We start from the raw sequence: 14148 nt of genomic DNA, 5'->3' as shown, positions 1-14148 counted from the left end.
CTTTAGTAAAACATCTGAGTACTTCTTCCACCACTGTCTCTGAGGTTCCTCTGCCCGACCACTTGTCATATGACAGATAGCCTGCTGTCATCAAGTCTGCTCTGGTCAATTCAAACCCTTCATGGATACATTAATGACATTTGGCTGTGATGGATGGCAGCGGGTCGGGTCACCTCAAAGGCACTGGATGACATTCACAATGTCCCTCCACAAGGTGGGGGGAATGATAGATGGCATTTCAATAAAACATACACAAATGTGTCTGTACGGGAGCGTTGTTTGACCCGCGGTGGGCAGCTGCCCTACTTTGGAGTAAACACACACTCAACGGCACCACGTGATGCTTCAGAACCAGCGCCGTTTTATACTTTGTCGTACAATCTATAAGCTCACAACACACACACCTGTAGTAAGTCAAGGGTTCCAAAACTTTTCAGGCCGTGACCTGCCAAAATAGGCTAATCATATTTGAACTGGGGACCCCACACCCTGACAAGCACTCGGAATTGCAGGCATTACATTTAGTTTGACTCGGTTCCACAGATAAATATTGTGAAAATAGCCAAACATAATATTTGACAATTTGGTAGGTTAAAATACTAAAAATACTAAAATGTTAACTTTAGAAATGTGCAGATTGGTTTGTTTACTAATGAGTGAGAAAACAATGTTGCACATTAAAGGTAGGGTAAGTGATTTGCGTTGGTTAAAATAATTGTTAAATAGCTCTATATTCTGATAGTACTCATTGCTATAGAGTGTTTGTTCAGTATTAGGAGTCTCCTTGTCTCTCCACCTCTTTATTAAACAGAAAATGCATTTTCGTTTCAGTTTCAGTTTCATTTCCAATTTTATCCAACCAGGACAGAGAACTCAATCAGGATACAGATTAAACAAGTGAAATTGGAAGTGATGACACTAAGAAATGAGCATGCAAAATTGGAACTGGAACACTATACAAATTAAACTTATTTTCTATTTATTAAAGAGCTGGAGAGACAGGGAGACATCTGTTACTGAACAAACACTCTATAGCAATGATTACTATCAGAATATAGTATTTTAACCTTTTAACAAAATACTTTTTGTTTTAACCAAAAAATATCACTTACCCTACCTTTAAGCTAATCATCTGGGGACCCCCAAACTAATTTGGGGACCCCGACCCCCAGTTTGGCAACCACTGTAGTAAGTAAGCCTTGCGGTGCCATCATCTGCCATGTGGCCCACATAGCTCAGGAGCCTATATGTCCTGTTTCTGTAGCATGAGGCGGCTTGCCGGCTTGATACTAGTACATCCCTTAGACATGAAACTAGTATGTCACAGGGAGTTACCCCCAATCCAGCCCTTGATGATGAGTGCAAAGCAGGGAGGCATTGGGTGCAATTTTTTTTGTATTTGGTGTGACCTGGCCCCAAACCCCCGACCTCCCAATCTCTAGGGTGGACACTCTAACCACAAGGGCACCGAGCACACATCTGTAGTGTTTTGAAATGTTTTGAAGAATGTTCTGTGTTCCAAAGACAACACTCGACCATTCCGTACAGATGGGTTGTCACAGGGGATGTTAATGGGATTCATATCACACTGCTGTGATGTTTGGAATATTGGCATAATTGAAATCAAATGAAAAAAGATGGACAGAAGCAAATAGAAAAGAGGGACAGAGATGAGATTCAGCTAGCCAGTCAGCTATGAAGGACATCATAAGGGTTGATATTATTAGTCATCAGTTTTCAGAGGCTGTCACTCGGAACAAAAATCTCATTAAGATTAAGGAAGGGAGTGTGGCGCTCCACCCACACTGGACCCACCGAGAGAGAGAGAGAGAGAGAGAGAGAGAGAGAGAGAGAGAGAGAGAGAGAGAGAGAGAGAGAGAGAGAGAGAGAGCTTCAACACTGCATGAAAACACAATGCACTGATGTCTGAATACTCCCCATAATCTCTCCCAAATGCACCATGTACTACTGTGTACACACACACACACACACACACACACACACACACACACACACACACACACACACACACACACACCCTTATATTACAGATCATATCACCAACCTGTGCAAAATGCTAGTTTATATCATTTGCATACCTTACACAGTAGTAGGCACACTGTGGCATATTTTGGTGACCTCTACGGAACTATTCCACATTTTCTTTTAATGTGGGTGGAATGTGGACAGATGGATTAATGACGTTAAATGTGCCTACAGGCATGTCTCTTAAGATGCACCGAGGCACATCCAGGGTTTATTAATCATTCTGTGATGAGAGATTAAAACACCAAGAACCATTAGCACATTATGGCCCACAGAGTAGATTGGATACTCACTAAAGGGAGCTGTACTCACTAGTAAACCCATTAAACCAAATAGAAGTAGCTGTCTGTGTCTCATGCCTTATTCATGACTTGTGCCACGCAAAGCTAAACTCAGTACCCAAGTAATATTAGTTACGTTGTTGAATTCCCAACACTGGGCGGTGGGGTTTGTTTTCTTGTTCATTCCTTTAGATCAGTATAGTTCTCAACCTTTTCAGGCTAGGACCCCCCAAAAAAATCTGGAGACCCCCAACCCTGACAAGCACTTATTATTATTATTAACAGATAAATACAAGCTCACAACGCCTCGCAACACCAGGCGTTGTGAGCTTGTAGATCGGCTATTTTCAATTATTATTATTTGACAATTTGGCCAATGTTTGACCAGTTTTTATTGTATAGTTTGTTGATTACATTTGATTCAGTAAAGGTCTTTTTTCTTTTATTCCTTTCTTTTTTAGGTATTAAAAAGGTCTTAAATTGTCACTTCACTCCCACAGGTTGAGAACCACTGCTTTAGATCATGTCTGTAAGGAGTGATGTAAAGACTAGAGATATTGTATGGTTCTCTGAATTATTGATCCGAGTCTGCATCCAGGCCAAATAAGATGAATTGCCATTTTCAAGGACTCTTTCTTGTTGAAACAGATCTAGTTCACTAGATGAATCATTTTCTCCCTGGCTCCTTGCCTGTTAACTGGTTTTTATAGATAATTGGCTAATCTGTAGCCACATCCTACAGAGCCAGAGTGTGTTTAAACAGTCATTACCACTGACCTCTGAAAAAGACTCTTTGTCCCCTTTGACACTAATACAAGTCTCCAGAATCTTGTAAAAGAAAAAAAAAGAAAGAACGGGGGGGGAAAAACTCAACTTGTTGCATAGAAACAGTATAAACATTAAAACAAGTATGAGGACCCTTGTTGCTGTTTCACTGCTACTCTACCAGTGAGGCCAGAACAAAGCTCGATGCTGCCATCTGTTGGCTGTTGTGTGTAGCTCTAGGCGGGGTTCTGTGTTGCCATGTCAGCTTATTATAAGCGACTTTGGGCTTGTTGTTCTGTAAAAGTTGCTTGTAAATTATTAGTTTGCGGGTTTATGGGCTTGTTTGTAAAATGTAGTTGCTTACTTGGGCTTGTTTCCTCATGTTGTTTAAACCAGTGGTTCTCAAACATTTTCATGTGAAGCTCAAGGACCCCCAAATTAATGCCAGGGAGGGACGGACCCCACCCCCCGTACCTGATTTGTGTTGTTAAAATGTTTCTAAAAAATATTCAAAATGTTTCGCTTTTTTTTTTTCAAGATTTATTTTAAAATAGCAGATTTACAAGCTCACACAAAAAGCCGCGTCGTGGGCTTGTAGATGCATGCCGTGTAGCTAGGTTTAAAGCGCTCATGTCGCTTCTTTTGGGCTTGTTTTCATAGAAATGTTTACTTATTTATCTCGCCAAATCTGGCAACGCTGGACGGCTTCTGTGACTGTCTGTCTCCCAAAATGCATTGTTGATGTTTAACAACAAGAAACATGGCGGACGAGCCGTAAGTAGAGCTGCTGCAGAAACCAGTGAATGACTACAAGAAAGATGCTTTATGATCTCAAATAACCCTAATAAGCATGACGGAACATTCTTTTATGTTCTGTTTTTAGAAAAGAGTAGCGGCGTTGAGTGAGAAATTAGTGCTAAAAAGGACGAGAGGTTGTTTGAGAGGTTACAATGCAGGAGGAAGGTTAATAGAGCGTCGTAGTTCCCGCCCACTTCCTGTTTTTTTTGGTGCCGGAAGAAAAAACTCAATGCATTTTTCCATTGACATTTCCAAAAATATTTATATCTATTAATTTAAGCCTCGAATCAAGCCATCACGAGATGACATGAATCATGACCATAAAACGTTTTTTTCTGTGATTTTTTTTTATTTTATATTTAATTATATGATATACTATATTTAATAAATACCCTTTGTTTTGCCGTTTTCAACAAAAAAAAAATCACAGAATCAAACGTTTATGGTCATGATTCATGTCATGTCATGATGGCTTGATTCGAGGCTTAAATTAATAGATATAAATATTTTTGGAAATGTCAATGGAAAAATGCATTGAGTTTTTTCTTCCGGCACCAAAAAAAACAGGAAGTGGGCGGGAACTGCGACGCTCTATATTAGCTAGCTGGCTTACAAGCGTCATGTGAACCACTAGCTGGCTAACATTAACGCATAGATAGTAGTAGTAGTACTTACTTCTTACCCTGGCAGCTAGCCTAGGCTAGCCGTGGATAATATACAGTCAGGACTATTTAGTAAATATTGTGTTGATCATACAATACAACATTTGGCAGGTTAGCATTAAGCCACCTAGCATATCTGGTTGGAGCTGTACTTACCAGACCCCACAGGGAACGCCCACTTGTCATGTTGGTTCTTTAACTTTTACTGGCAAAATGTACTGTTTGGCTTCAATAATAATAGTAATAATAAGAATGAGGTATTCATAATCAATTTGATCATTATTCTAGCTAAAGTTCATAAACATAAATCCAAATGTTGTCATTCCGAACCTTCTTTCATTGTGTTTGAGATTGAAGCCAAGCAGCACATTAAAACAATTTATGTCTCATAAAATAAGAAAGCTGCAAGAACTGTCTTTTTGTGTTCACTCTTTAATGTTTTCTGTTAGTAAATCCCCCTGGCTTGTTGTATTGATGTATTAGTAACTGTATTAGTAATCTTTGTTTGTGTTTGTTGTTTGTGTTTGTATATAGAGTATATATTTGAGGTTTTGACAGGATCTCACAAGCTCTAGGAGTCCTTGTGTTTACTTAAGTGATATGCTTTAATTATATGACATGATGGTGTTATGTGATAATCATAGATTATATGTGTTGTTTCAAGGATGGTGGTGGATGGAGGCATTGGAGATCGGACCGAATGGGAAGGAAGATGGAACCATGTCAAAACGTTTCTGGAGCGATCCGGGCCCTTCACACACCCTGACTTTGAAGCCAGCACCGAGGTAACATTTCGATCAAGCAACATTTATGTTCTAAGTATCTGGAAACTTGAAAATGGACTCATATTTATGCTCAGACAGCAGTAAATAATAATCACACCGTTGAGAGCAGAACGTTTATTTACCCTTTAGTACCGGCGTAGAGCATATGATGCTATGACAATATTCCTTTTCCTTGCAGTCACTGCAGTTTATGTTGGATGTCTGCAAAGTTCTTGTCATTGGTGCGGGTGGCCTTGGATGTGAGCTTCTCAAAGACCTGGTACGAATAGTCTATCCACAGAAACTCAGAAACCTGTGTTGTGAATCAGTCACCTACCTAGTTTTTTTTTGGGGGGGGGATATCTGAATAATGCAGATGTTATGTTACCATGCACTAACAGCCTACACTTTATAATTTCCTGTTGTCATAACATCGAGCAGGCTTTGTCAGGCTTTCGTAAGATTCATGTGGTTGACATGGACACCATTGATGTCTCCAACCTCAACAGACAGTTTCTCTTCAGGTTAGTACCTTTGTTTCAATTCCTTCTTTGCTCACTTCTAAGTGATGTGATAATTATTTTTGTATTATTTATACATTTCTTACAATTTATATTATTTATAATATTGTATATTGTTTATAATTATTATTTATATTTATTTATCAATTATAATAAGCAAGCAAGTTTGGTCTTATATGTGGCTCACTTTTTTCCCCCCTAGGCCTAAAGATGTTGGTCGACCCAAGGCAGACGTCGCAGCTGAATTTATTAACAGTCGAATTCCTGGTTGTTGTGTGGTTCCGTATCCTTTTGATATTAACGCATACTGGTGCATTGTGATGAAAGATTTCTATTAGAAGATGATTGTCTCGATCTAAACATATTATCCAGAAAAGGGCTTCAAGTTTGAGGGGAGTAAGCGGTGTTCGCAGGTTAGACACAGCAGTGGAACTGGTACAGCTGGTGCTAACACAGACTAAAATGTGGGCCTAATGAAAAGGGACCTTCCACCGCAAGAAAATGTGCCTTTCAATGTTAATTTATATTGTCATTTTAATTTGGGTTTGTGCGCTCTATTCAGTCTACATGGTTCTCCAATTAAAGGGGATGATGGCTCAGGGGACATAACACTTTTCTTACCCATTAGTTACTGTATGGCAGTCATGGGAGCTAATGTAATAGTCAAACTGGCACATTGTCAGTGGAATATTGCTGACACACCCACATCATGAATCCACATGTACAGTACTCCTATGGTAATCTCCTGCCACCACAAATCTCTGTGGTGACAGGAGATTTCGTCAGCGCCTGCATGCAACTCAGAGAAAACACTGCGCTGGGTGGTTACAGACATGCAGTGCTCCAGTTTACCGCCCTCAAACTAGAGACCACGGACTCAAGAGTATTGACACTGATTATTGACACAATATAGCTGAATGTTTTTTGTGTACGGTTACTACAGTATATTATTTGTTATCGTGATATCTAATTTCTGAAAAGCTTCAGTTTGAATTCTCCATGTACCACACCTAAAGTATCTAAACCATTAGCCCATGCTAAAAAGTCTAAATAAAAATGTGTTGTGAAATCTTGCAAGCCATATTTCTAAAGAAGATTGTCCTTCATACTTTGCACAGCCATTTTAAGAAAATACAAGACTTTGAGGAGACATTTTACAGACGTAAGCATCATTATATTGTTTTATTCGTCGCCTGTCTCTGATTCTGCATTGTCATTATTATTGAGATTCACAATGCTTACATATCTTTGTCTTCACCTAGAATTCCATATCATTGTCTGTGGACTGGACTCTGTAGTCGCTCGGAGGTGGATCAATGGTATGCTGGTAAGTTACCTCTATTCTTAATGATGATAATCGTCATTTGTATAGCACCTTTTTAAAATGGTTCGTAAAGTGCTTCACGGTCAAATAAAATCAAACAAAAATAATCATAAAATAAGTAAAACTAGGCAACTAACCCTAGATTAAAAGTAAGACATATTAGACATACTGTATTAAGAAGACAATGAGTCCTATTAATGAATAAAATCTTTACCTTGTTATGTTTCCTATATAACTGTCCAAAATACCTTTCTGACCACACAGACAGTTTTTGACTCAATAAAGTAAACAAGGGGGTCCACTATCGTGGAGACTGCGGTACCATTACTCTGCAGTGCATCCGGCTTGGCCCGGTGCTCCAATGAACCAAATTGCCGTGTTTGAGGGTGGAAAGGTGGTTGGGGAGGATAATCTCTGTCACTGCTCTAGCAACTCCGTTTACAGGTTGCTCGGGCCAGCTGTTCATTAGGAAGCCGAACTGGGAGGAATAGCGTGTGTTCCTCCACATGAGTTACGCACTCCCAGTGAAACTCCTCACTGTTGGGTGAAGAGAAGCTTCTGCTACTGCCGAAAAAAATAAAAAGCAATAAAGCATACAAAATTAATTTCACTTCTAGGGGTGTCAAGGTGTCACTAATTTCACGATACGATACATGATATTGGGCTCACGATATTGATACGATATGATTATTATATATTTTTCCTTTGTCTCCCCAATTATCATCAACATTGACCGTCATCTATAAAGCCCTTTTAAAAAACAAAGTTACAAATGCTTTACTCACAAAAATAGATAACATTATACAAGCTTAATGGACAAGTGAAGTAAGTTCTCACTAACTGTAAACCACATTATTTCAGAGGACAGATCACTAATAACAAATATATAAATACTGCATAAATATAAATTCCACAAACCTCATAGTCAAATTGTTGTCATCTGAACTTTAACAACCAAGTGTAGCTTAGTTATTAACAACAGCTCAAACAGAAAATCTATAATACCAGAGAAGGTCACTTGTAAAAATCTTTGGCTTGGTATCTTAGATTAGATGTAGAACAATTTGACAATGCAGAACGTAATTGCCTTGATGCATGTAACATTAACGAGCGTCAGCTGGACACAGACACACACCTATCCCCTCTGCAGTGCTCTAAACTGAAAGTGACTTAATTTATCTCCATAGGCTCATTTCATATCACACAGCATACAGTAAGAACTCCTGTAACTTTCACCAGCCAATAATGTAAAAAATATCACGATACAGTATGACGTCGCGACGATACATATCATCACGTTTTAATATCACGATATGTCTCGGGACGATATATCGTGACACCCTTATTCACTTCATAATTTATATTACAGTATTTGTGTGTTTTTCTGCATAGCTGTCTCTGCGGGTGTATGATGACGGTATCCTGGACCCGAGTTCCATCATTCCTTTCATTGACGGAGGGACTGAAGGCTTTAAAGGCAATGCAAGAGTCATTCTGCCAGGCATGAGCGCCTGCATCGACTGCACCCTGGAGCTTTACCCACCTCAGGTAGCTGAGCATTGTGATAGGAGCCGCCCATCCCAATGATGTGAAGTTGTCATCAAAGACTATCAATACATACAGTACATGTGGGAGATCAGTTCACCCTTTGAAATGTATCTTTGTTGTCTTAGATCAACTTCCCCATGTGCACTATAGCCTCCATGCCACGGTTGCCAGAACATTGTGTCGAGTATGTCCGCATGCTGCTATGGCACAAAGAGAAACCCTTTGGAGGTAGATACTCAGTTACTCACTCTTCATGAGGATTCGTTAGATAAAATAACAATTATTAGAATGAAGGAGCTTGATTCAGACTTATGTAGCTTCCCAGAATTTCACAAACTAAAACTGTGTGTGTGTGTGTGTGTGTGTGTGTGTGTGTGTGTGTGTGTGTGTGTGTGTGTGTGTGTGTGTGTGTGTGTGTGTGTGTGTGTGTGTGTGTGTGTGTGTGTGTGTGTGTGTGTGTGTGTGTGTGTTGGTGTATGCTTGTGCATGTGTTTATGCATGCTTGTCACCAGATGGTGTGGCAATGGATGGAGATGACCCAGAGCACCTCCAGTGGGTGTACCAGAAGTCTCTAGAGAGGGCAGCAGAGTTCAGTATCACAGGAGTCACCTACAGACTCACCCAGGGTGAGCTCACACTACCTCTGTCAGCAACACAACACCAAACTGCTTTTTACGGTGTGGCACCGAAGGGGCCAGCCGCCTAGAACTAGGTTTGTCTGTATCTCTGTCCGTCTCTCTCTATGAATCTATGTCGCTACAAAAGTAGACCAATCACAGTGAACCACACAGCTCAGCTGACTGAGCAACACCACTCAGGTCTCACCTTATGCTGCTAAGCTCACATTAGCACACTGGCACAAGTGGCACATCATTGCTGCTTCCTAGTAACTAGTTGTCATACCTTGTAACTAGGTATCTATACAGATTGCACAGGGGAGCTGTGCCATTATTCGATTATTCTGTGTCTTGTTTATACAGTTGCTACACATCTTCCTATAATCGTGCAGCGGGGTGAAAATTATAAATATCATGGACTCGCATCTGCATAAACCTACATTTAAACGTGAGAAAAATATGGGAAATATGCTTATTTAGCAAAGGACATGACGTGCAGTTTATTTGTCTCTACCAGCGATGATGAATACAAAATATGCATATTTTCATACCTAACAGTGTCACATTTCTTTCACATTTATGTTATTTAAAATTCGTCAGGTGTCGTAAAGAGGATAATCCCAGCTGTGGCTTCCACAAATGCAGTTATTGCAGGTAAATGATTAACCACACACTAATGGGCACCTGTCTTTATGAAGCCACCTGTCTTTTATAACCTGCCATGTAAAAGATTTCCATTATCCACACAGCATTGAGACTACTTACTTTCTGTAAACAATATTATGTCAACATAATCCTGATCATTTTTTCTTTTTTTTTGTTCCAGCTGCTTGTGCAACAGAGGTATTCAAAATAGCATCAAGGTGGGTTTCAAGCTCTGCTGTTCACAAGTCATCCTAAGGCCGTGTGTACACCAAAAGCCTTTTTTTCCATCTGAAAATGCAAGGTGCTCTTCTAAAACGCTCATCTGGGAGCTCTTGAAGGCGGAGACATTTTGCTTTAATGACAATGATAAGCGCAGTGTCCAAAAGCGGTACATTTTCTACCTCTGCGACCAGATAAAAATGCCAAACATGCACGGCTCTGCGCCGAATAGACACTCAGAGCGTCTCGTCGCGTTGCTGCCGTTTATAGCACAGGTAACTACAGTATACTACTAGTATGTGGCGCTCCCTGTGAAAACAATTGAAAACATACAATGCGCTCAGGAAGAAAAAAAAAATCTTGGTGGACACAGCCCATAATGCACCAAGTGCACGTTAACCCTACATGCCCTACATCGTTGTCGTCGGGCAGAAACCTCTTATCTCCATATTCTAACTTTTTGTGTTTATTCGTAAATGAATGCCTTAGGCCTAGTTGATCATACTACAGCGTCACACTATGTTCGTAAATGAATGCCCTAGGCCTAGTCGATAACCGTTTTGGACATACAGTATGAGGCTTCCACCCGACAGAGACGATATACTTTGTTGTTCGACGACTAGCGAAAATAGCCGATCTACAAGTTCACAATGGGTTGTGATGCAGCCCGTTGTGAGCTTGTAGAGCGGCTATTTTTGCTATATTTGAAAGAAACTGGGAAAAAAAATACGTTTGGGAAGATTTGCCACAAAATAGGGATGTCAGGGTGTAAACTGTTCATGCACTGTGCTGTCACTCACAACATTACCTTTCATATCTGCAGTGCTTACATTCCTCTCGACAACTTCATGGTCTTCAATGACGTTGACGGCCTGTACACCTACACGTTTGAGGCCGCGCGAAAGGTTTGTCTCCATGGACACAATGCTACTATGATCTGCATAATGTGTACTCTTGTTTAATGTATTGGATCTTTTTTTTTGTACTTTATTGGGTTTTACACTAGTGTTATTCTATTTAGAAAAGCCTTCTGTGGATAGGTGTTGGAAATTAGCACTCGTGCTCTATACACTTGAAACAATGCATCTGGTTCGTCCAAAGTTATTGTGATGTCAAATAAATAAACATACGGTAACATAACATCAAGTCAACTGTTTTGCACTAGATACACAATGTTCTTTTTTGATCCCAGGAAAACTGCTCAGCCTGCAGCCAGGTGCCTCTGGACTTGCACTTCTCTTCGTCCTCCAAGCTGCAGGAGGTGCTTGATTACATGACGGAGAACATCTCCCTGTAGGTTTTATTACCATTCATATGCTGTAACTACCCAGCTGGACTCTTTAGCCATATTCAGCTGGGGTTTGAGGTTTACTAATCTATCTCACACTGAAGATCAGTGCTGCACAGTTAATCGAAAATTGTTTAAAATGTTGTAAATGTGAATCTTGGCAATTCATTCAACCATGCCCTCGTCTCCTCACCAGTACACAAGGGTTAATAACCAGAACATTGTACACCCCATCTCCCCATCCATCACAGAAGCACAAGAAAATCACAGAGGCCACATACCATTTCATACTGATTAGCACAATGACCAACAAAGACATAAAGTAAATATAAGTATTATAAATGATAAAACAAACATATTTTCCCAAAATATATTACCAACAATTGTGATTAATAATTTTGGGTAGAATATTAAGCAAAATAATCGTGCAGCCAAACTAGTAGTGTAGATAATGATTAACTTTAATTTTGAGAATGAATGTTTAATTCATTGTATTTGGTACTGTTATCAACAAACTGTTCTGGTTCATTCTTCAACAATAACTAAATACATTGTACATTCACAGACAAATGAAAGCACCTGCTATAACCGCGACAGTGGAAGGAAAGAACAAAACATTATATTTACAGGTAAATTACCTCAGATTTTGTGTTCTTAGTTCTCTGGACATGAAGCTAGTGTGTCGACTCTTAATGTGTGCCTTTTGTTGACAGAGTGTGGTTTCAATCGAGCAGAGGACGCGGCCAAATCTGTCGAGAACACTGACGGGTGAGGCAAAGATAGCCCTATTAACTGTTTTACTATTACATCACTGTCATTAGTAGCATCCCCCCTGCTCCTTTCTCTGTAAATATACCTGTTGATGCTACTGAGATTTCTACCAGTATTGGACGTATTATGTGGACCACAATGGAAACAAACCTCCTGGGGCTTTTTGTGTTATCCTTTGAGCATAAACTTTGACTGTACTATCTGTACTGTTAACAATCCTGCTAAAAAAGTATTCAATCAATCAATCAATGGTTCATTGGCCACTATGGCATAATTACAAGTGGTCCATGGGGAAAATATTGTAAAAGAAATTCATATATTGTACCTTTTGTTAAATGTATCAAAAATATGTTTAACTAATATTCCAGTCCATCAAATTTATGAAAACTTGAAATTAAATAATGACTGTTAAGGGCTTCATACTTCGTTGCGCGCTGGTGTCGTGTACCGAATATGTCCAATGTACGAGCTTGTAGATCAGGTATTGTCAGAGCTCCAAAATGTTTGAGAACTACTGCCTTATGTCAATGGTCTGGTCCTTTTCAGTTCAGTTGTGGCTATTTTCGGTTATTATAAGCTTAGAGCATTTGAAGTGGTCAAACTAGCAATATGTTAGAAGCATCTTCCATAAAATCTTAATAGTCCCGTATATTTCATATAAAAGCAATGGTTAAAGCCTCAATCTGTGATTTCTTCACCTGAAGAGGAACAATATTACTAAAAAATCATCATTTTCCATATTGTGTTAATTGTTTAGGAATCCGTGCTAGTGTGGGGGGCTTTCATAATGTTTCACAAATCGCACATTAGGACTTGGCCATACAAACATTTTCAGCCAGACAATATTTTTGTGTCTTTTTTTGCAGAGTTGGGGCTGACAGATGGACAGGAGCTGGCTGTAGCTGATGTCACCACACCACAGACCATGATCTTCAAACTTTGCTTTACCTCATAGGAGAAGCTGGCCTACTCCTCCTACAAATATCTGATGTCATTGTTGTTACTAGGCCAGTCATGAATATGGTGCATAATATTTGGAAACCCACAATGGTTTACAGTGTATTCAGACACAGATTTTACGAGTACAGCCCTATTTCATTGCTCACTCAATGACTGAAGTCCCTATTTTGCACTTGAAAGCCAAACTGTTCACACCCTGTTGGGTTTCGGCTCTTTTTGTTGTGTTAGCTCTGTGCAAAACAGGAGAGGTAACTTGAGAAATAATTAGTTCTCTTCCAGATTCATCTGTTATTTATTCTGACAGTGTCTTTTAGTTGCTGTATACATGTACCACTACACTGGACTTTGTTAATGTTAACTGGAATAAAAAAAATGATGTTTTTCTTATATGGTCTGCCTCTGTTGTGTTTTGTGTTTGAATTATAATGACAAGAAAGTGTTTTCTAGATGGGTGTAAATATTTTCAAATGGAAATTCTGAATATTCGAGGGGGGTTTACTCATTCTTACTGTTTTGCAGGATTCACAGGGCCTGTAAAGTGAAGGGCTTTCCTGGCATGCATTTATTCTGATTCCAGTTTATGTCGTATTTGAGGGATATAAGTCATACAACAGCCTTTCTGTACATTATTTTACTGTGTACGTAGTAAGTTCTGTACTAGTGGGGGATCCCCCACCCTGACAAGCACTTGGAATTGTATACATTGCATTTAGTTTGACTCAGTTCCACAGATAAATATTGTGAAAATAGCAGATCTGCAAGCTCACAGTGAGGCGTTGTGAGCTTGTAGATCGGCTATTTTGTTGCCTCTTGTATTATTTGACAATTTGGCCAATGTTTGACCAGTTTTTATAGTATAGTTTGTTGATTACATTTGATGCAGTTATGGTCTTTTTTTTCTTTTCTTTCTTTCTTTTTTTTAAGGTATTAAAAAGGTCT

General features: G+C 39.4%; 1 protein-coding gene across 1 annotated transcript; it reads left to right on the top strand.

The window, feature by feature from the left end:
- The first annotated feature begins 3843 nt into the window (after positions 1–3843).
- On the top strand, positions 3844–13596 carry LOC308082146 (NEDD8-activating enzyme E1 catalytic subunit-like). Its single transcript, XM_080423809.1, has 17 exons — positions 3844–3866; positions 5217–5337; positions 5516–5596; positions 5758–5840; positions 6040–6120; positions 6956–6999; positions 7100–7164; positions 8554–8709; positions 8835–8937; positions 9222–9335; positions 9927–9980; positions 10153–10189; positions 11014–11095; positions 11383–11483; positions 12044–12107; positions 12192–12246; positions 13116–13596. The coding sequence occupies exons 1-17, from the start codon at positions 3853–3855 to the stop codon at positions 13202–13204; spliced, it is 1344 nt and encodes a 447-aa protein (XP_080279935.1). The 5' UTR covers positions 3844–3852; the 3' UTR covers positions 13205–13596.
- The last annotated feature ends 552 nt before the right edge of the window (positions 13597–14148 follow it).

Source organism: Gymnoscopelus braueri (assembly GCF_963280865.1).
Source record: "Gymnoscopelus braueri genome assembly, chromosome: 3".
Taxonomy (NCBI): Eukaryota; Metazoa; Chordata; class Actinopteri; order Myctophiformes; family Myctophidae; genus Gymnoscopelus; species Gymnoscopelus braueri.
The sequence above is the reverse complement of the archived record's forward strand: the minus strand, read 5'-3'. Positions and strand labels throughout refer to the sequence as shown.

Coding starts and splice junctions, on each gene's coding strand:
- LOC308082146 (XM_080423809.1), top strand. Junction 7,165..8,553: donor GGTGGATCAATGGTATGCTG/GTAAGTTACCTC, acceptor TTTTCTGCATAG/CTGTCTCTGCGGGTGTATGA. Junction 11,096..11,382: donor CGTTTGAGGCCGCGCGAAAG/GTTTGTCTCCAT, acceptor TTTTGATCCCAG/GAAAACTGCTCAGCCTGCAG.